General features: G+C 40.2%; 1 protein-coding gene across 7 annotated transcripts in view; it reads left to right on the top strand.

The window, feature by feature from the left end:
* Positions 1 to 24,370, top strand: part of fhod3b (formin homology 2 domain containing 3b) — a 255,607-nt gene extending 231,237 nt beyond the window's left edge. For 6 of the 7 annotated variants that reach the window (XM_061953218.1, XM_061953209.1, XM_061953201.1 and 3 more), the window contains 9 exons: positions 68 to 250; positions 3,798 to 3,917; positions 5,763 to 5,924; positions 9,301 to 9,491; positions 9,556 to 9,748; positions 11,968 to 11,997; positions 20,695 to 20,884; positions 23,111 to 23,272; positions 23,348 to 24,370. In XM_061953218.1, the coding sequence (XP_061809202.1) occupies positions 68 to 250; positions 3,798 to 3,917; positions 5,763 to 5,924; positions 9,301 to 9,491; positions 9,556 to 9,748; positions 11,968 to 11,997; positions 20,695 to 20,884; positions 23,111 to 23,272; positions 23,348 to 23,430 (1,314 nt within the window). In that variant the 3' untranslated portion in view covers positions 23,431 to 24,370. The remainder of the gene's footprint in view (positions 1 to 67; positions 251 to 3,797; positions 3,918 to 5,762; positions 5,925 to 9,300; positions 9,492 to 9,555; positions 9,749 to 11,967; positions 11,998 to 20,694; positions 20,885 to 23,110; positions 23,273 to 23,347) is intronic. The other variant, XM_061953193.1, reaches the window with a different exon arrangement.
* Positions 24,371 to 24,404: the final 34 nt, after the last annotated feature.

Below are 24,404 nucleotides of genomic sequence, written 5' to 3'. Positions count from 1 at the left end.
TGATGCCTTGATAAACGATCCTGCTGGAACTATCTATTCCCCTTTTTGTCATCTCATCTCCTTCCAGAAAATCCTGACCATGATCCCCACGGAGGAGGAGAAGCAGAGGATCCAGGAGGCTCAGCTGCTCAGTCCGGACATTCCCCTGGGCAGCGCCGAGCAGTTCCTCCTCATCCTCTCCTCCATCACCGAGCTGTCGGCCCGCCTGCAGCTGTGGGCCTTCAAGATGGACTATGAGCTTATTGAGAAGGTGAGTGTCCGTGCTCGCTTAAATCACGCGCACGTGCCTCGGCTTAGAGAGTTCAATCAATGTTTATTTATATAGCCCTAAATCACAAGTGTCTCAAAGGGCTGCACAAGCCACAACGACATCCTCGGTACAGAGCCCACATAAGGGCAAGGAAAAACTCACCCCAGTGGGACGTCGATGTGAATGACTATGAGCAACCTTGGAGGGGACCGATTGTGGGTAACCCCCCCCCTCCCCCCCTCTCTAGGGGAGACCGAATGCAATGGATGTCGAGTGGGTCTGACATAATATTGTGAGAGTACAGTCCATAGTGGATCCAACATAATAGTAAGAGTTGGCTCCCAATATACTCATGAAGGTGCAAAAATATTGCATACGAAGGCGTCATTTAGAAAAATACAAAGTCCGCTTTTGGATGGAGGCCATAAATGTTTTTCCATCGATATTCACTTTAGCTTGACACCACTGCAAACTGCACAATAATGCACATTAGAAATGAACTCTGTCAGTGAAAAGTTATGTCCACACAAACATGCCTTTTTTTTTGTATGCATATTCACTATCGTCCACAAGTAAACCTTGATTTGTGTCCTTTTTGGTTCGTCATAAGAAATGTGCGACAATATCATGTTTTTAAACTTTGTCCAAACGTAACATGAAGTTATTGGCGCCCATGCTTGCGCTTTGTAAGACAGAAAAAAAGAGACATAATTTCATTGGCTCCATGTTTGTGATTTTAAGGACAATGTTGTTGTTTGTTTGTTTTTATTTACAGACATACATAGTTTTGTATTTCATTATTGTTTTTTGTTAATATCAGAGTTTGTTCTGCAAAAAGGTCGTCCCTAGAAGCACTCAGATTATGGACAAGGACCCACAGTTAAAATATACATCATCATATAATATACAAAGTACAGTACAATACAATACATTTCAAAATCTACCCACCAAATACCCATTTACAATTTAATTTATAAATAAAAAAGGAATCTTTATATCCACCAAATCAGTGTCAATATCCTATTATTCAAATTTGATTAAAAGGTTGCATCTTAAATTCTCATCATACATACAGAGGTCAAGACCAAAATTATGCGACTAATGTGAATTCCTCAACCATAAGGAGTGTGCTAAATAACGTCGCAATAAATTTAGCTTAAAACACTTTTAAAAAATGTTTAAAGAATGTGATTCTTTTATAGAGCTATCAATCTCATTCCAGATCATCGGGCCTCTACAGGCTATACTAAAACTTGTACATTGTAGATGACGATTTTTCCCTCTTAACTTCTTAAGGCCCAAGCTGTTTTGTTACATGCTTTTTTTTTTTTAAATCTTTGCTATTTGGGCTTATTGGACCCTAATTAGAATAAAAACTAAGAATCATCTTTTGATATGATGTACTTAGTCCATAAGTACACAAATGTGTACTTCATGTTTAATGACATGTTAATTCTTATTTTTACACTTTTTTTTCCCAAATTATTTTATGTTATACTCTTCTGACACCACCAGATGGCAGTATAAGTGTCCACATAAGCAGCCATAAGACCCCAATTCAGTAGTGTACACAATTTTGTAAACAAGAGGTAAAAGGTGCTGTCCACGCATGTGGCCACTAAGCCTTTAGAGGTTTTAATGAAGGTTTACTTCTAGTGTTATGTCTAGACTTAGACTTAGACGTCCTTTTTATTGTCATTCAAATTTAAACTTTACAGCACAGATAAGAACGAAATTTCGTTACATAAGCTCATGGTAGTGAGAAGTAGTGGTCACAGGAATGAGCTGGCAGAGTCTAGAATTTAATCCATATACTATGTTATACATAATACAAGCACTGTGGAATCTGTGATGTACACGTCATTGTACATCTAATATGGCTTTTCATTAATGAACCAAGGTGGTATAATGCGCCACAAGTCAGATATGGTAGCTTTTTCAGACTTCTGATTGGCCAACACTGGGTAAAAAATAGACATGTTTTAAACTATACTTGTATGAATTGAGATTCTCTTTTAATTATCCATGTTATTGTGGACATAGCCTTAATCAGAATTACCGTATTTTTCGGACTATAAGTCGCTCCGGAGTATAAGTCGCACCGGCTGAAAATGCATAATATAGAAGGAAAAAAACATATATAAGTCGCACTGGAGTATAAGTCGCATTTTTGGGGGAAATTTATTTGATAAAATCCAACATTTGAAAGGCAATTTAAAATAAATAAAGAATAGTGAACAACAGGCTGAATAAGTGTACGTTATATGACGCATAAATAACCAACTGAGAACGTGCCTGGTATGTTAACGTAACATATTATGGTAAGAGTCATTCAAATAACTATAACATATAGAACATGCTATACGTTTACCAAACAATCTGTCACTCTTAATCGCTAAATCCCATGAAATCTTATACGTCTAGTCTCTTACATGAATGAGCTAAATAATATTATTTGATATTTTACGGTAATGTGTCAATAATTTCACACATAAGTCGCTCCTGAGTATAAGTCGCACCCAAACTATGAAAAAAACTGCGACTTATAGTCCGAAAAATACGGTATTACCTTGATAAAGGCAGAATTTCAGATACAGCTCTTGTATCGGATCTCATTAGATTGTGCAGGTGTTACTACATACAGTAGTACCGTATTTTCCGCACTATAAGGCTCACCTAAAAACCTCCAATTTTCTCAAAAGCTGACAGTGCGCCTTATACTCCGGTGCACCTTATATATGGACCAATATTGAGCCACAACAGGTCTCGCAACCCCAGCCTCTACTATAGCGTCTATTCTATGCGCCTTATAATGCGGTGCACCTTATATATGAACAAAGTTTTAAAATAGGCCATTCATTGAAGGTGCGCCTTATAATTCGGTGCGCCTTATAGTGCGGAAAATACGGTACCTCAACTTACAATCTTAACCCAAAACACTTGTATCTCAAATCAACGTCTCCCATTAAAATAAATTGAAATCAATATTCTTGGTACTTGGACCCCAAACACAATTTTAACATGTAACATGTCTTTTAAAAAGAAAAACAAACTTTAAGATAAGAAAAATTGCATAAAAATAATAGAATAGAATGTAGAACTAACACCTACAGTTTTATGAAGTAATGTAATAATAATGTACAGCATTGACCTTGGAGAGTGGACTTCTACAGTGTTTCCTTCCAGCTGCTTCTCCGACAAACACATCAGCGGCTTTTCCATATTTTCATTGATAAATGTCATCTGATAAGATATTTTACCATCTGACGTTAGACTAATTTTGCTTCAATGTGGTGCAGACTATCAGTGATACGCTCAAATTGCTTCGGCAACACGGTTAGAAAACCAAGTTATGTCGATCTCTAGCTATAAGCTAATGCGTAAGACTAGATGTTTTACTGTGACATTTGCTAAGCCAACTAATAGCGGGGATGCTTGTAACTTAAAGCCGAGAGACCACTCGTATCTCAAAACACTCTTAGGTTGAGGTAGCACATATCTATACAACGTAATAGTACAAAGCAACTTGTCACCCTGGTCTTTGTAGGAAGTGGCTGAGCCTCTCCAGGACCTTAAAGAAGGGATGGACCAACTGGAGAAAAACAAGACCCTGCGCTACATCTTGACCACGCTGTTAGCCATCGGCAACTTCCTTAATGGCACCAATGTGAGTATATATAATATGTGTCCATTATGAACTTCTTCCTGTTGGTATGGCCTGACTGGTGGTCAATCAGGAAATAGGGGATTATTATTATTATATATATATATATATATATATATATATATATATATATATATATATATATATATATATATATATATATATATATATATATATATATATATATATATAGGCAGCACGGTAGTTCAGGGGTTAGTGCATGTGCCTCACAATACGAAGGTCCTGAGTTCAATCCCGGGCTCGGGATCTTTCTGTGTGGAGTTTGCATGTTGTCCCCGTGACTGCATGGGCTTCCTCCCACCGCCAAAAACATGCACCTGGGGATAGATTGATTGGCAACACTTAATTGGCCCTAGTGTGTGAATGTGAGTGTGAATATTGTCTGTCTATCTGTGTTGGCCCTGTGATGAGGTGGCGACTTGTCCAGGGTGTACCCCGCCATCCGCCCGAATGCAGCTGAGATAGGCTCCAGCACCCCCCCGGTAGAGAATGGATGGATGGATATATATATATATATATATATATATATATATAATGTATTTTTTGTACAGAAAGAAAGAAGTCTAACTTTTTTGCATGTATTACTGAGTCATCACCGACTAACGTTTCCTTTCAGCGAGAAATATGTGGGGAAATGTACCTTTACGGTGTGGGGTGCCCACACTTTTTCAGCAGACACGCTACTTTTCAAATGACCAAGTCCTGGTGATTTACTTCACTTCATCGGTGACGAGTCAGCAATATGTTCAAGTATATGTTAGACTTCCTAATTTTTGCACAAGAAAATACATCATAAACAGTGTATACCCCACAAATTCTAGTACAAAACGTGCATCAAATTAACTTCCAAGTATTATTAAAAAGTTCATCCTTTTTTTAACACATTTTTTTAAAATACATATACAATTATTGTCAGCCATCAATTATATCGTCTATACCCTGCTACCCTAATTGACAACCAATAGTACCGACAGAATTTGGTCAATACCTCTAAAAGTGCCAAATTCAGAACCCGTCCTTAATCTGATCTAAAACCAATCACAGTTGCAATAAGGGGTTCTGCAGTTGAGAAGCACTACAACAGAGGCATCATCAAAAGGCAGTTTTTAAGGCCAAAAGAGAGTCAATGCACAATGGATGAATACATGTCGACTGAGAATTTGTCTCTTTGGACAGATGGTTAATCTGCCTGTCTTTTTTCTGCAGTTTTATTGCGTTTTACAGATGAATTAGGGCTAGGAACGTCCATTTATTTGGCCACAATTACCGTGGGCTGTGTGAGAAAACTTGGCTCCATCTGTCTGAGACAAAATGTGTGTGCGTGTGTGCGTGTGTGCGTGTGTGCGTGTGTGCGTGTGTGCGTGTGTGTGTGTGTGTGTGTGTGTGTGTGTGTGTGTGTTTTGGAATCATGCATCTGCATTTGCGCCGTGTAATTCTATGAGTGAGTCCGAGGGACAAACACGCAAAGGGGAAAGCATAAGTCATCTACATGAAAACAGGCGGTTCTTACAAATAACGTGTGGATGTGTACTTTTCAGCTGGCCATATAAAGTTGGCAGAGGAACAAAGGAGCTGCTGTGTGCGTCTTTCATGCTATGTTCTGGCTTCTTTGGCCAGCACAACAATCTGTGGGCTTTGGAAGCAGATCGTGGTTTCTGATAATCACAACTTAATGAAGCTACATATCTTCTTGGCACGCTTTGGGACCCTTTTCTCTGTCCGTGCCAGAAAGGAAATGCAGTGCAATTTGCCGCTCTTCTAGAGGCTCTTGATTGTTTCTGTCAGTATGTTCCCCTTCCTCTCTGAGAGAGTTTGTGTGTTCTGCAGGCCAAAGGCTTCGAGCTGAGTTACCTGGAGAAAGTCCCCGAGGTGAAAGACACGGTTCACAAGCAGTCCCTACTGCACCACACCTGTTCCATAGTGGTGGAGAAGTTTCCGGACAGCTCCGATCTTTACTCCGAGATTGGAGCCATCACCCGCTTGACTAAGGTCGGAACGCTTTGTCAGCTAACTAACAATGGATGTCAAATACTGTACAGTCGTACCTCAACTTACCATGTAGCTCTTAACTGAAAACACTTGTATCTGATTGATTGATTGAAACTTTTATTAGTAGATTGCACAGTACAGTACATATTCCGTACAATTGACCACTAAATGGTAACACCCGGATAAGTTTTTCAACTTATTTAAGTTGGGGCCCGTGTAAATCAAATCAATGTTGCCCATTGAAATGAATTTAAACCCCCCCCTAAAAAAGCAAAACAATATTAACATGTAACATGCATTTTTTTAAATAACTTTTAGAAATGAGATACTGTATAAAAACAATAAAATAGAATGTATCGTTTTTTCCGAAGTATAGAACGCACCGTGATATGAGCCTCACCCAAAATATGTTTCCATATATTAGCTGCACCGGACTATAAGCCGCAGATATATACATTGTGAAATAAGTTATTTACACAGAACGATTCTGTAAATGTTAATTTACATACCTTAATTGTTTGCAGTGTTTGTAGCACGGCTGTAAAACGGATGATCAAACAAAACAGAAGTCATCGTCATAAACCCACTGGTAGCGGAAGCTCGCTCTCTAATCAGCTAAACAGACTCAATAAGTCCACGGGGACATATTGGTGAATTTACTGAGGAACAATACAAAAAGAATGTCATTCTAGGTTAGTAATACTAACACAGACACTTGTAAAGTGTTAGCATATTAGGTAATGCTAACAACGCCGCACCGTTTTTCAAGCTGCAGGGTTCAAAGTGTAGGAAAAAAGTAGAGGCACCATTACATTACGATAGCACGTACAACGTACAAATATGCATGAAAACACTCCTACAGACCCCACACATGGGAGGGTTTACTAAGTATACAGTTTTAGTTATACTGTGAAACTTACAGACGTTGCTTGGAGTGATGAATGAATAATTAATACGAGTAAAAATGCTATGGATGGCTATAAGATTGAATGGCAATTCTACTTCCGGTTGAAAGGACTAAATGCAAGGACACAGCAGCACCTGCAGTGAGTGAACTCGTCCGAAAGATGGCGCCATAGCACAATCAATAACAGACCTTATCATGTTTTTGTTTTATTTCTGAAAACTATTGCATTATGACCATCAGCAAAGATAAATCAATTAGCCAAACCGTTTTACAAGCTGCAGGGTGCAAAGTGTAGGAAAAAAGTAGACGCTTATAATCGGAAATTTACAGTACTACAAAAAACTACAGTAGTTTTATGAAGTACTGTAATAATGTACAGTATTTACCTTGGAGAGTGGACTTCTTTAATATATATTTTAAGCCGCTTCTCTATCAAGCACACCATCAGCAGCTTTTCTATATTTTCATGGATAAATGCCTACTGTTTAGATATTAGTTTAACATTCTTGGCTGGCATTAGACTCATTCTGCTTCAGTATGGTGCATACTAGCAGTGACATGCTCAAATTGCTTGGTCATATTTTTAATGATGTATTTCTTTAATTCAATGAGTTCTTAGCACTGTCCTTTCACACTCACTTTCTTCCTTCCCATGCCTGCTCTAGCTATAAGATAATATTAGCGAGAAAGACCAAATGTTTTAGTCGGATCTTACAGGTTCACTGTGACATTTGCTACACCAACTAATGGCTGAGATGCTTGTAACTAAAATGGCAGCTCTTATCTCAAAATAACACTGCTCACAACTTTTGGTTTGTTACGATAATGTATTTATTTCCCTGTTAATTCAATCCTGTAGTCAAACTGCGCAGTGGAAAAGCAGCAATTGGGTTTTGAATTTAGATAAGTGTTGGACCATATTTACTTTTGTTTGACAACAGATTCGTAACAAGCCCCTGAGGTCCACTTATGAGTATTGATGGGTTCTGATACCTGATTCCATAATGGCACCAGTGCCAATGTACACGGTAGTAACCAGAGGGAAAAAAGAAAATATTGGTGTCTCATTTAGACGTTAAATTAGGGGTCGGCAACCCAAACCGTTGAAAGAGCTATATTGGACCAAAAATATAAAAAATAAATCTGTCTGGAGCCGCAAAAAATGAAAAGCCGTTTATAAGTGTTATAATGAAGGCAACACATGACGTAAGTGTCTATATTAGCTATATTAGCCTACTATCAAAATGACTATGTGTCGCAGGCTGATGCAAATCTTCGTTGACAGAAATGTTGAAATTTAATATTTATTATACACATTTTTACAACATTAGAAACCATTAGTAAATCTGAGGCTACTCAGAAGGTGAGATAACTCCTGGAAATGACTGGCTTAGAATGGCCAAAGGTATAGATGTGTGTGTCCAAGTTAAACGAAATGGCAGGCTGTCTTCTTTTAATAGATTTGTTCCAATCTTTGGCAAGCTAGGTAATGTTTGCTGTAGTCTGGAACAACATGGCAAACAACTATAGCCAATATTACACACAGATATTGTGTCATGAGACATGCAAAACTAAATTATATACACGGAGGATAAAAGTAAAGGATATTAAATGAGCTGAAATATACCTACAAATGAGGCATAATGATGCAATATGTAAATACAGCTAGCATAAATAGCCTAATTAGCACTAAGGTCGGATTTCCTACTCTGAAAGTCGTAGAGATGGCCGCTCTTTGTGTAAACAAAAATAGCAGCTTCTGGCTAGTTTTTGTCGCACCAAATCAGCCGTATACGTTGCATTATTGGACGTATACATGGCAATGTTACTGTTTTGTAAATGACCTATTTCATGTAGTAAATTCGTACGACATCTTCGTTTCCTCTTTATCCACCGTTTTTGAAGGTTCCAGAAGGAGCGCATGTTTGTCCAGCAGTTGTTGGCATTCAGATAAGGCAAGAGTAAGAATACGTAGCTTTCGTGGATGTAGCCATCTTCGTAACTTCGTAAACTTTATTTCCGACCTGAAACAGCAGCCCTCATAACGCAGAGCTGGCTAGTAGCCACGACAACAACACAGCACTTCCTCATGATGCACCAATGACAGTTATACAAGTCCGGGGTGCAATAATGAACTCCCGTAATTACGATTATTGCCAAGCAAATGATCTTTTTCACATTCTCTATGTTCTGCATTGCTGCAATATTTATGACAATTTGTTGTACATTTGAGTAATAACAGATGATATATTATTATAAATGTGCCTTTACTGCATTACATATATACTTCTTTAGCATTTAATTTATATCTTTTGAATTACTAGACATGACTTTTACAAATTCCATAAAAATAAATAGGCTTTTTTTTTTTGGTGGGTACTGATTTAGGACCAGTATTGGTTCAAATGTACTCATCCCTATATGAGATTGTCCATCAGTGATACTGAAAATGTGTTTTTGTTTTGCCAGGTGGACTTTGACCAGCTTCAAGACAATCTAGCTCAGATGGAGCGAAGGTGCAAAGCATCATGGGATCACCTCAAGGTCATCTCCAAACACGAGATGAAGCCGGCATTGAAACAAAAGATGTCCGACTTCCTTAAAGACTGCGCAGAGAGGATTATTATTTTAAAGATCGTACACCGGCGGATCATCAACAGGTATGATATGAAAGGTTGAAAGATACGGCGGTGCACCTTATAATGAAGCACGTCTTTGCTGCAGGTTTCACGCCTTCCTGCTGTTCCTGGGCCACCCCGTGTACGCCGTGCGCGAGGTCAGCATTCACCGCTTCAGCAAGATCCTGAGTGAGTTTGCCCTGGAGTACCGCACAGCCAGGGAGCGGGTGCTGCAGCAGAAGCAGAAGAGAGCCAACCATCGAGAGAGAAACAAGACCAGGGGGAAAATGATCACAGATGTAAGACACGCTCATCTTCCTCTTTAATGCTCACATTGTTACTTTCTACCTTTTCCACGTTCTTCAAAAGCAAATTCTGAAGCATCGTCACATATGTTTTTTGCAATTTTAATTATGACAGTACTACATAAGATGTGTTTTAATTGCTGATGCGAGTTTATGGATTTTTAAATGCGCCAGAAAATAACCCGTTTTGTACAATGCCCAGTAGTGCGTAAATTTGTTCCTGTATAGTATTTCTCCAGCAATGGTCATGAGGTGACATCAATGATGGTATTTTGAGAGGTAATCATTGAAGTGGGACATCACTGATGGCCTAGGTGGGAAACGCACGGCCCGCCACTGTTAGGACGGGGCTGAGTGTGTTACACCGAGAGCCAGCAGGAGCAGGCATGCTAGCTAAGGTAGCTTGAAACAAGAGCAAGAAATATGTGCTCAGTAATATTTAAAAAGTGTAGATGGAAGAACGCTACATCAGAAAGTAAGCAGCAATTTACCAGTGGATTAATAGGTGTTAGAGAGGGGATAAAACAACAGGTGTTACATGTTGATGTTTCAGCATTGTCGTAACCAGAAGTACACAAGGTCGGACCGATCCATTAATTAGTGGTGTGGACACCAAGGGTAATATCAGTATATGAGCAATACTAGAGTAATTAGGTAGATATTATTTGCTTAAAATATTTTTGTTCACGTTTACAAATTTAGAGAACAATTGCTTGGACACAGGAGGACTCTGATGGCAAAAAGGATTTCAAAGAGTAACAGTAGTTCTAATTTTGTTTAGTTATTGTGCCCAGACTTTGTTTTCATCAAACAATTGTATGTGATCAAAACAAATAGTCGTTAAAATATTGTGTAAATAATAATAAACTGTCAATAGCATTTACAATAAATAAATGGAAAAATGTACAGTTAAAACATGTGATCTGTATCGGACTCGGCAGCATAAATCCCTGATACCAGCCCTACTATTGACCCCTCTCAGGCAACTTTATTTTATTTTTCTTACAAGGTTCTTAAGGTGAAGACGACTCATTTGAGTAACAGGAGTGAGTTTAAAATAGAAGTAGCAAAAAGTGTGCTCCAGTTAACGAGATTTTCTTGATACGAGCGGTTGTCCTTTAGGTTGCGAGCAAAAGTTGGAGTAACAAGCCTTTCCATCGCAAGGTGGCGTAGCGGATGTCACCCTCAGGCTAATAGTGTAACAATTACTCATGTATTAATAAGCAGCAGTAGAATTCCCCAAATCGTAAAACCATGACTGATTACCTACCACATGTTGAAAGACTCATTGATTTGGGAACGTTCATAGGTTTATAAGTGGGTAATCAGCAGTGAATCAAATAATTATGTCCCCCACAATAACAAACACACTTACGTCTATTAATTGTTTGCATGTATTAAAACACGTGCAAACGTGATAGCGCACACAAAGCTGATCTACTAAGCTCATGTGCAGAGGAATGTTGTCTATTAGATGTTCAAAATAAGGACCGCAATCCATTTAGCGGGTTTGTCTTCATGTATATGTGATTTATCAAGACTTGAACTGTTTTGAGTCTGTATTATTTAGCACGTTTGAAATTCAAGCGCAAGCTGGCACAGTTACGCACAAATGGCTGTGAGAAAAGAGGCGATGGACGATGGACAGAGAATGGTCCTTACATGTGGGTGTCAACATATTTAGACAGAAATAAAAAATACTAAGACATTTTGTGTATTCCGCCAATATCACTGTATAATTGTACAGCTGCTGGATGACTTAAGGGACCAATTAAAACTAATCCAATTGTTTCGATTTGGTGACAGTTGTTTAATAGTGTTCGTTTTTTTTCTTATTGGAGCTTGAAGTAGGTTCTGTTAAGATTGTGCTTCAATATTGTGCCGGGAGGCCCAGATTATATTTGTGTGCTGCATATTATACATTATTACAGGTTATAGAGCATATGATTCCATGAAAGTGGAGGGAAATGAGTGTCTCCATGGTGACAGCCAGTCTACACACACATAATACTCACTTAAATAAGGCAGCCTACACCACTTTTGCACTAGTTATCAATTGTACATGCGGTCTTAGTAGATCACACGCAACACGTCCACTGTTAAAACACACATTTTTGTTGTTTGGATCTTAGGAGATCATGTCGTATTGTGTCGTCATCTAATGGTTCCGTTTGATCTAAATAGTGTTTGTTTCACCTCCTAAATCTTTCTAGTGTGATGACGGCAATGATGACGATGGCGAGGTAGGAGGAGCTTTGCCTGCAGTCGCTCGCATGGAAAACCTTTTTGCTGTGACTAACATAGTAGCATAAAACACCTGCGAGACTAATAACATTTGTCGAATAGTTGCTTTGATGTGCGTTTTAGCCATCTACTTCCTGGTATGGACTTTAATAAACTTTGAGTCAACTTAACTTAGGTGTAGGTTAAGGATATGAACAAATAAAAAAAGATTCACAGCTTTAAATTTTCAACAGCTTCAGACCTATCCATAAATTATATATATATATATATATATATATATATATATATATATATATATATATATATATATATATATATATATATATATATATATGTAATGTGTGTAATGTTTTTTTTTTAATTCCACTATACCTCATAAGGCCGAAAAAGGGACACACTCATTCAAGTGTCAAGTAAATTAATGATTTAGTTTTTTTTAACTTTCAACCCTTCAAAATGTTCAACAGCTTCAGACCCATCCTTAAATATAAAGTTATTATTTTTGTGTTTATGGTTTTATGCAACGTGTTTTGGGGCGTGGTCTCTCACTGGCTTGGGGGCTGGCTGTCCCCTGCTTCTCCCGTGCCTTGTCTTCTGCTGGTCTGCCACTGCTGGACGGCACGGTGGGCCCTGTTCTGGGGTTCCTGTCGCTGGCTGGCCGGTGGTCCCTTGGTCCCTGGGCACCGCACCTGCTCTTTTGGATTGGGCTCTCCGGGTGGCTGGGGCCGTACTTTGGCTCCCGCACACACTGGGAGACAAATATGTTGTACATACATACAATTATACATATATATATATACACACACATTAATACATACATATGCGCACACATTGGTACTTACCCACATACACAGGTACCTACGCTCCCACATACATACAGTGGGGCAAAAAAGTATTTAGTCAGTCACCAATTGTGCAAGTTTTCCCACTTAAAACCATGAGAGAGGCCTGTAATTTTCATCATCAAATCAAATCAAATCAAATCAACTTTATTTATAAAGCACATTTAAAATTTACCACAGGGGTAGCCAAAGTGCTGTACAATGAGCAGGTTAAAAGATAAAACGAGTACCGAGCAAACACAACACAACACAAACAGAACATGATAAAAAATAAATAATTAAAATAGAATTAATAAAAACATAAAAACATAAAAACAGGATCACAGCAGGTGTATTATGGGGCGCCATTGCAGGATGGATATCACTCAGTGTTAAAAGCCATGGAATAAAAGTATGTTTTTAAGAGAGATTTAAAAACAGGAAGAGAGGAGGCTTGTCTAACACTCAGGGGTAGGTCGTTCCAGAGCTTGGGAGCAGCAACGGTGAAAGCTCTGTCACCTCTAAGCTTCAGCCTTGTGTCAGGGACCGTCAACAGCAGCTGATCGGCTGATCTTAAGGATCGGGTGGGGCAGTAAGGCTGAAGGAGGTCGGAGAGATAGGTTGGCGCGAGGTTGTTTAGACATTTAAAAACAAATAAAAGGAGTTTAAAATGTATTCGGTAACGCACAGGGAGCCAGTGAAGGGACGCTAAAATAGGGGTGATGTGCTCACGTCTGCGGGTCTGTGTTAGCAGACGAGCAGCAGAGTTCTGCACGAGCTGCAGGCGGGCGAGGGAGGCCTGGCTAATGCCAACATACAGGGCATTACAGTAATCAAGACGAGTCGAGATAAAAGCGTGGATTAATTTCTCAAGATCATGTCTTGATAGAAGCGGTTTCACTTTCGCTATTTGGCGTAATTGATAAAAGCTTTTTTGAACGACGCTGCTGATTTGTTTTTCGAATTTAAAATCTGAGTCAAACTTTACCCCCAGGTTTGTGACAGAGTCGCTGAGATACGGGGTCAGAGTGCCGAGGTCAACGTTGGGGGAGGGAGAGCGACTTGGACCGAACAACATAACTTCTGTTTTGTCTTCATTTAGGCTCAGGAAGTTAGCTGAAAGCCAGACTTTGATGTCGTGCAGGCAGTCAATAAGACTTTGAACCGTGTTATTTTGTGCCATGGGAAAATAAATCTGGCAATCATCGGCATAAAAATGAAATGCAATACTGTACTTCCTAAAAATAGAACCAAGGGGGAGAAGGTAAAGCGCAAATAATGGGGCAAGGATTGAGCCCTGGGGGACCCCATGTGGTAAAGGAGCTGTGGACGACATAAAACTGTCTACTTTTACACAAAAACTCCTGTCGGTTAGGTACGACCGGAACCAGTTGAGGGCGGCGCCCTTAATGCCCACACAGTTCTCAAGACGAGTGATTAAGGTGGCGTGGTCGACGGTGTCGAACGCAGCAGACAGATCTAAAAGCACCAGGACAACATATTTACCAGAATCAGTGGACAGGAGGATATCGTTAAAAACTTTTAGAAGCGCTGACTCTGTGCTGTGGAGGGCTTTAAAACCGGACTGGAACAGCTCAGTGATACCATTATCCTCTAAGAAGGGCAGCAACTGACTGTAGACAACCTTCTCTAATATTTTGGAAATGTATGGAAGATTAGAGATAGGTCTGAAGTTAGAGAGGAGAGAGGGGTCGAGGCTGGGTTTTTTAAGTAGAGGTCGTACCACTGCATGTTTAAACTCTACTGGAACTATTCCAGAAGAGAGGCTACTATTGATAATGTTAAGGACACTTGATCCAATAGTAGCAAGTACCTCCAGGCGAGGTGGGAGGGCATCTGCAGGAGAACCAGAGGGCTTCATATGACTAACTGTGTCACTTAAAAAAGAAAAGGACACCGGCTCAAACTGATGGAAAACAGAAGAGAAATGCAGGGGAACAGAAGGGTCATATGAAGGCTGAGATAGACTGGCTCTAGTTGACACAATTTTGTCAGTGAAAAAATGGAGACAATTTTCACAGAATTCAAAAGAAGCATCAAAACCAGCAGATTTGGGAGCATCAATGACAGTGTTAATAGTTTTAAACAGAACTCTGGGGTTGTTACAGTTAGAAGATATAATCTGAGATAGATATATATTCATTTCTGCTTTTACAGTCATCTGAAAGGAAAACAGGCTTTCTTTAAAAATGGCAAAGGACACATGCAGCCTGTCTTTTTTCCATTTTCTCTCTGCTCTTCTACATACGCGCCTGGCAGCCCGAGTGACGTCATTCAACCAGGGTTGAGGCGTGGCTTTAGCGCGGCGGCATTTGAAAGGCGCGATCGTGTCCAGTGTTTGTGAACAGATAGAGTTGAACCCAGAAACCAACTCTTCAGTATTCAGACACACAGATGCTGCAGAATTATCATCACAAAGAGTCGAAAAAATAGAGGAGAACCGAGCAGGAGACGAAGAATTAAACATGCGAGAGCGTTGGGGCGGTGCGCACAATTTAACTGGACACTGCGTGGCAATATCAAACAGGATCGGCATGTGATCAGAGAACACAGCGTCGCAAATGTCCAAATTAAAAACACACAAACCATACGAGAGCACTAAATCGAGTGTATGCCCACGTTCATGTGTAGAACCACACACAGACTGTACAAAGTTAAATGAGTCGATTATATTCAGGAAGCTCCTGGAAAGCGGCTCATCTGGACAGCAGGTGTGAATATTAAAATCACCCACAATAAGGACACGATCATATTTGGGCAGGATTTCAGCCAGAAATTCAGAAAAGTCAGTTATAAAGTCTTTGTGGTACTTGGGTGGTCGATAGATGACGGCACACAGGACGACATCAGAAAGACCCAGTTCAAACATGCACAGTTCCAAGCTTGAAAAGGAGGATTGTAGGCGGATCTGACGGCATTTAAAGTCATTTTTAAAAACGACTGCTAATCCTCCTCCTTTTCGACCGGACGGCCGTGGGGAATTAAAGTAGGAACACTCCGGAGGCAGAAGTTCATTAAGAGGGGCGGACTCACCGGCTCTCAGCCATGTCTCCGTCACACAGAGGAAGTCCAGTCCGCGGGAAGTGAAGAAATCCTTCAGGATAAAAGTTTTGTTTGTCAAAGATCTTGCGTTCACAAGACCGAACCTGGCGGGGGCCAGCACGTCCAAGGCCGCAATTAATCCGGGTGGGGCCCGACACACAGCCCGCAGGTGGCGGTGATCCACCCCGCGCCTCCGGGGGCGGGGACAGCAGGAGCGACGACGGCAAGCTTCTTCCTCCAAACCAACGATAGGAACCAGCCAGGAGCCGATCGGATCGAGCGAGCGTGGATGCAGGAGGAGACCGGATACCGCACCATTCATCCTTCGGGGAGCCACGGGAAGCCGGGCCAGGAGTGCCCTAACTTTCACCAGCTGGCCGCCACGTTTACCGCGGCGCCGGAGACGCTTCCGCCGGGGGAGAGGAGCCAGGGGGCGGGAAAGGAAGGCAGGAATCCGGCCAGGTGAAAAAGCTGACTGGGACGTCGAAAAACCAACGTCGAAGTTGATCATATCAGTGGGAGAGGGGCAAAGATCCAACAGTGTTTGGCGGTCATACACAAGCAGTGAGCTGACAGAGACGAAAATAGACGCAAAAAACACAAAAACGAACAGAGCTGACAGCGAGAGACGGCAGGCCAAAGCACATACTGGCGCCATCTTGCATAGGTATACCTCAACTATGAGAAACAAAATGAGAAAAAAAAATCCAGAAAAGCACTTTGTCTGATTTTTAAGAATGTATTTGCAAATTATGGTGGAAAATAAGTATTTGGTCAAGAGCAAAAATTAATATCAATACTTTGTTATACACCCTTTGTTGGCAATGACAGAGGTCAAACATTTTCTGTAAGTCTTCACAAGGTTTTCATACATTTGCTGGTATTTTGGCCCATTCCTCCATGCAGATCTACTCTAGAGCACTGGTGTTTTGAGGCTGTCGCTGGGCAACACAGACTTTCACCTCCCACCAAAGATTTTCTATATGGTTGAGATCTGGAGACTGGCTAGGCCACTCCGGTCAGACCTACACTGTTACAATGTCCATTTCTCAGATGATATAATTGTTGATGACTGAAGTGCTGATAGCGACCAAACCTAAAAAAGCACACAAAAATGGCTCAAGACAAGAGTTCTGAAGTGGCCATCAATGAGTCCAGATCTAAATCCTATAGAACAGGGGTTGGCAATTAATTTTTACCGGGGGCCTCATGAGCAACCTGAGCACTGCTGGAGGGCCACACCGACAATATTTCAATTAAATTTTGCTGAAATGATTTTTGATATACCGTAAGATAAATAATAATAATTTCATTTAACCTAACTTAACTTTATAAAAAAGCAGATTGCTTTTGATGGTTTTATTTTTAACACTGTCTTACACAACACTTCCCGATGTATAATACAATGCAAAAATGTCAATTTCTGTCAACTTTATCCTGCATTCTCTTTAAAAGTCCAACATTTTTCCCCGTCAGATTTGGACAACCATCTGTTGTCACACCTGCCAGCTTGTCCCATTTCAGTCCTAACATGTCCAAACACGCATTTACCTATGTGAACAAGTCATTACCTGTGGTTGTCTCTTTAATTGACTGCATGGCTGCCAGCTCCTCCGTGATTTGAAAGTCTGAAGTTATCCCACGTAAGAAGCTGAGCAGCTGGGCGGTGTTACGTACATCGCAGCTCTCATCCAAAGCCAGCGAAAAACAGTCAAAGTTGGCCGTTCTGTTCTTCAGCTGAAGCTCCAAGTTTCCAGCGATGGTCTCAACCCGCCTCGTTACAGTGCGTCGGGAGAGTGACACGTTCTCAAATGCGCCCCTCTTCTCCGGGCAAATCAGCGCAACAATAAGCACTCCTTAATAAACTCTCCGTCAGAAAACGCCTTACTTTTTCTGGCGATTTTGTGAGAAATGACGAAACTTGTCCTGATGGCTGCATCTCTGGGGGTGTGAAATTTGGCAAAAAGTCCTTGTTGGGTTTGCAGTTTTACCATCAACGCATCAGCCTTCCTTGAGCGCGCTTCATCAGACAGATTCCGGTATTTTTTCCTCGTGCTTCGTCGTGTAGTGGCGATTCAAATTATATTCTTTAAACACAGCAACCTGTGTACCACAAATTAAGCACACGGCTTTACCTTTAATTTCTGTAAATAAATACTTGGCAGTCCATGTCTTGTTGGAAACACGGCATTCGTCAACTTTTCTCTTTTTAGCGTCTCGGGGATAACCGTGCATCACTTGTCGCTGTGCACCTTCACTCACAGGTTACACACGGACATACGCCCATAAATAACACTTTTCAAAATATAAGCAGCACAGTTGTATTGCACGCACGACATAGATGTTTTTTTTAATTTATTTTGTAATTTGTGATTGCCGCTGTTCACATTCACTCACAATCGCGCACGAGCATACGTCCACACGGAAGTAATACAAATAACGCTTTTCCCAAACAAAAGCAGCACCGTTGTATTGCACACTCGACATAGATACTTTTTTTAATCTATTGTGTAATTTATGATTGGCCTCACGCGGGCCGGACAGGCACGCACAAAGGGCCGGATGTGGCCCGCGGGCCGCCGAATGCCCAGGTCTGCTATAGAACATTTGTGGAGACCTGAAGCAGTTTGCAAAAGAAGAGTGGTCCAAATTTCCACTAGCAAAGGTGTAAGAATGGGGGTCAGGGGGTTGGTTTGTGTTGTTCCAATGCAAACAAGAGAAATAAACATGTGAATACCTCAACAATTTTCTGGGAGAAGTGCTGCATTTATCTGACAGAAATGCATATATATATATATATATATATATATATATATATATATATATATATATATATACATACACACACACACGTGTGTGTATATATATATATAGGGTTCAGGGTTTTCATGATGCTAGTACTTGGTTTTAGCCATGCCTGTGTGTGTGTGTATATATATATATATATATATATATATACACACACAGGGACGTGCACATGATTATAGAAGGGCAGGGGCTCAAAGTCAGAAAAGGGCAGGACATTTTTTTTTGGTCCTTTACACAATATGGAAATTAATGTAAAATTAAATTTGCTAATAGGAAGCTAACTACTTAGCTGTGTGTCCTTTGTAGGTAAAAGTGATTGCCATTTCTTTTGTGTCAACAAATTATTGTCATAATGAGTTAATTTACATTATCATAGGCTTGGAAGACATGAAAAGCAACAAAACACTGGTTTATTATTAGGCTATTTATTGTTAAAGATAAGCACTTTAATATTGAACATTGAACAGTGCAACATGAACTTTGAAAAAAAAAATACAAAAATAAATACTCAAATGGAAAAAAACTTCAATGAGAAAATCTGTCCTTCTTCCCTTAACTTGATGAAAACACCATCAAGTTGTAACTTATGGTCTTTCTCACTTAATGCTCAGACTAAACAACTGAAATGCAATACAGGGCCAAAAATATGGACCAGGGGCCAGTAGAGGGCTGTAGGATGGAGGCCACCCATACCCAAATATGCTCCTCAATGTAAATTCAGGGTTTTCATGATGCTAGTACTTGGTTTTAGCCATGCATTAAGAGGTCTGCTACCCTTAGCTGCTTCCTGGCGCTCCTTCTCCTTCCTTTTCTGTATCCTTTCTTTTTTTGGCATTGTGCTGCAGGCATAATCAACATGAATCAAGTTTAAATACAGATGGTAATATTCCTAACAGATAACCTACATCTTATATCCCTAGAATGCTGAAATTATAATTATTATTAATAATAATAATAATACCTATTATTATTATTATAATCGTTATCATTATTCTTATTATTATTATTATTATTATTATTATTATTATTTTGTTAACCCACACAGTAATAGCAAAGTCACAATAATCTTTATATCTAAACCTCTACTGTGAGAGAAATGTGATCCGCCGTAAACACAGTGCATTTTATTTTGAAAATTAACCTGGTATTTTATTTTGTATTTTGTACACTACTTCCTGTCCCGCACGATCTGCTCTGCTCTGTGCGGAATTGATGTGCCGTGCTCAATTGATGCGCCGTGCTCCGACGTACGGCAAAAACAGAAGCTGACACATTGAATAATAGAATAATACAGCGTTTTTCTGAAATATTACCCATATTAGATGCTGAATAAGTGGACGGCGACTAACTCACAGGTTCAAGTTGCTCCACTGTCACGTGACGTCTCCTCAGGGGCGCAGTTGGCTCTCTCTCCTCTCACTTACTCACTCACTCGCCCTCTCTCTCCCTCTCTGGCGGAAGCGGCAGGCTCAAACAACCCGGTATTACAAGAAAACGTGGAGTTTTTGTACCGCTGTTCTTTTACATCCCTGACAGGAATTTATTAATGTTATTTAAAGAAAAAAAACGAAAAAAAAACACACACACACACAGGCAGAGGGCACTTTTTAAGACGAGGCAAAAAAGGGCAAGGGCTCAAGCATCCATAGGGCCCTATGTGTGCACGTGCCTGCACACACATATAGGTTTACCTTACATGCAGTTTTTTTTAGCCCAATGCGGCCCCCCCAAGTTAAAAACTAGACCTATTTATAGTCATTCTATTTGCTGCTCAGCCTTTTGGCTCATATAATTGCGCACTGCTGCCACCTAGCTGGAGGTTTTGTATTGTTCCAAGCATGAATAAAGAAGCTAACACTGCCTCAATATTTGAGAAACACTGTTTTCATGAACTACATACGTTAGTTGGAGATATGTTATGATGACTCATCATCATAAGCAGTATCAAAGTGTGCGTGAGCAAAGCATGGTTGCCCTAGAAACAACAAGTCTCCTTTTCTACAGAGCGGTAAATTCGGAGGACCGCAGCCCGACGCACACGAGAGCCAACCTCAAGGCATTCAGTACGCTGAGGATGCCGCCGAGCACCAGAACATGAAGGCCGTGCTGAAGAGCAGCCTACAGAGCGACGGAGACAACGAGACGTCCACCATGCCGGGCCTCCGCGCTCGCACGCGACCAGGCAGCACTAAAGGTGACTCTCACTAACACATTCTCATTAGTAGGCAACTAATGAGCTGTTTGGTCAAATTAATTAATTTGAATTCTGTGTTAATCATAATCCAACCAGACACTACTGTAATAAGTACTATCTTTATACTTTTCCTCTGCTACAGCATCATACCAAATTCACCAAACCAAATCAAGTGAAGGTTTTGAACTTTTTGACTTTTTCAGAAATTTGAATGTGCCAGGGGTAGGCAGCACGGTGGAACAGTGGGTTAGTGCTTGTGCCTCACAATAGGAAGGTCCTGAGTAGTCCTTAGTTCAATCCTGCGCTCGGGATCTTTCTGTGTGGAGTTTGCATATTCTCCCCGTGACTGCGTGGGTTCACTCCGGGTACTCTGGCTTCCTCCCACCTCCAAAGACATGCACCTGGGGATATAATGATTGGCAACACCATTTTCTACCGCTTGTCCTTTTTGGGGTCACGGGGGGTGCTGGAGCCTATCTCAGCTGCATTTGGGCGGAAGACGGGGTACACCCTGGACAAGTCGCCACCTCATCGCAGGGCCAACACAGATAGACAACATTCACACTCACATTCACACACTAGGGCCAATTTAGTGTTGCCAATCAACCTATCCCCAGGTGCATGTCTTTGGAGGTGGGAGGAAGCTGGAGTACCCGGAGGGAACCCACGCAGTCACGGGGAGAACATGCAAACTCCACACAGAAAGATTGAACTCAGGACTACTCAGGACCTTCGTATTGTGAGGCACATGCACTAACCCCTGTTTCACCGTGCTGCCCTAAATTATATATATATAGATCAGTGGTTCTTAACCTTGTTGGAGATACCGAACCCCACCAGTTTCATATGCGCATTCACCGAACCCTTCTTCAGTGAAAAATAAAATTGTATTTTTTTTTTCAAATTCAAGACAAAGTTATATGTTTTTGGTAACACTTTAATATGGGGAACATATTCTAAGTAACAAAGACTTAATTTAGAGTTATTTGGTTAGGGTCAGGGTTAAAAGGTTAGGGTTATAATAAGGCCATGCCGAATAAGGCACTAAGTACTTAATGACTAGTTAAGAGCCAATATGTTACTAATTTGCATGTTAATAAGCAACTAATTAGTGAAGTGAATTATATTTATATAGCGCTTTTCTCTAGTGACTCAAAGCGCTTTACATAGTGAAACCCAATATCTAAGTTACATTTAAACCAGTGTGGGTGGCACTGGGAGCAGGTGGGTAAAGTGTCTTGCCCAAGGACACAACGGCAGTGACTAGGATGGCGGAAGCGGGAATCGAACCTGGAACCCTCAAGTTGCTGGCACGGCCACTCTACCAACCGAGCTATGCCGCCCCAATTAATGGTGAATATGTTGTACTGGTGCACAAAATGAACCGTGCATGAACATCACCTTGTTCAAAGAACAAAACCAACACAGTGCATAAACTCACAACAAATTACACACCTGCAAATCAGTCTGACTTCTGCTGTTGCCGTATCCGTTATACGCCGATAGGGAGAAGTTTGTATTTACACGATGAGTCGGGTGTGTCTTGATCTCCACCGAACCGCTGAGGCAGACTCACCGAACCCCTAGGGTTCGATCGAACCCAGGTTAAGAACCACTAATATAGATATATAATAAATTATATATATATATATATATTGTAAATTATATACATACATATATATAATTTATAATGTAAGCCATTAATTTAATGTAAAAGTACATTTAATTTAAAAATTATATATATATATATTATCTATATTATTTATATTATAAATTATATACATACATATATATAATTTATAATATAAATGTGTCATTAATTTAATGTAAAAGTACATTTAATTTAAATAAATTGTGAAGTATATAATTAAATATTGAAATAATTAAATACAACTAAAGTAAATAAATGAGACATGTATTACCACATTCATGCATTTAATTCCAATTCATTATTGACACATTAAACTAATTATTTAAATTTGTATTTATTTAATTCTGTTCCATTTGACCCTTCATCATTTTTGGCCACAAACACAGAGAATTGATAGTAAAATCGAACAAAGCTGAAGTGTTAAATCAGGTACTGTTTTATATTTTCTTGGGTGTTTTTTTTTTGCTTGTACTCCAGTACAATAATTTTAGTACTCTCCAGGGTTATTTGCTTCCCCTAGTGCAATATTGACTTACACCATCATGACAGCATTTTGATGATTTGTGCGCGTTCAGGCCGAGTCCCTCCGTGGTGCGTGGCCAACGATGACGCCGTCAACTGCACAGACGACACAGCTGACGAGATCATGGAGCGAATTGTACGCTCAGCCACTCAGGGCCCCAGCCAGAGAACACAACCTCGCGAGAGGCGGCGCTCAAGAGTCAATCGCAAATCATGTGAGTTGCTTGAAATGGGCGAAGGCGGCCATTTTTAGTTTAAGGATTCTTACTGTTGTGTTTCTTGTTGTGCAGTGAGGAGGACGCTAAAGGGTGGTTTGACGTCAGAGGAGGCCAACATCACGGGCTTGTCCAGTGGTTCTGACATGCAGGTGTGAACAAGGAAACGCAGCTTGTTTGTGTGACCCTAAAAGCTATGCGAATGCACTGCTTGAACCCTCTTTGAACTGCACTCTAAGAGCACCTAAACGCATCGTTCTGTGGTCGAAAGTTGTTTGGGGGTCCCAGAGATGTTATTGTTCGATACTACTGTGTGTATCTGCAGAAGGTACACGGTTGGCTATCACTAGAATGTGAACTCATGGACAAAAACATTTCACACTATAATCCACTATAATGTGTTAAAATGCACATTTCAGTGCCTTTGTCACACTTATTTATTTCAATAAAAGGGCAGATCACAGATGTGATTTAGTTGTAATCCATTTTTCAAGCCTGTTTGCATTCAATTATAAAGAAGCTACGAATATTTATGACAACTGACCCCTGTTTTGCCTTACATCTACTTGAAAGGCTCCACAACTGAAGCACTCTTCTTTAAACATTGAATGTGAACATTATTAGTGACATGATGCACATTTATATTTAAGTGAAAAGGGATTATTTTATAACAAAAAAAATGTAGGTCTGTTAATCTGTTGTCGTCTAATTTGATGTTTCAAAATGTTTTTTTTTTCCCCCATGAAGTTTTAATGGAAGCATAGCCATTAAGAAAATAAGGCGCCAGCAGCAGTGGAGTATTCAGCACCTTAGATTCCAAGTGTCGCATTGAACTTGTTTTTACAAGCAGACCGATTTGTAAAGTCAGTTAGGCCATAATGTAAAATGTGTGTAGAACAGTGTAATATAGACAAAAACAGTATTATTCTAAATATAATTTAAAGCAGGCTGTGCTGTTTTTTAAAGAGTCACTTTTGCAAGGTACCCTTTGATTTTAGGAATATGTTTGTTCCTGTTAGAGCGCCACCCCTGCACTCAAGTGTTACACATTGGCTTCATCTGCAGCTAATATTGGAATTAAAAGGCTCGTGAAATCTACTTGTGGTGTCAAGTGTTATTTGTTTGTGTTAGC

Source organism: Nerophis lumbriciformis, linkage group LG04, assembly GCF_033978685.3.
Source record: "Nerophis lumbriciformis linkage group LG04, RoL_Nlum_v2.1, whole genome shotgun sequence".
Classification (NCBI taxonomy): Eukaryota; Metazoa; Chordata; class Actinopteri; order Syngnathiformes; family Syngnathidae; genus Nerophis; species Nerophis lumbriciformis.
Note: the sequence above shows the minus strand (reverse complement) of the source record. Positions and strands in the feature narration are given on the sequence as shown.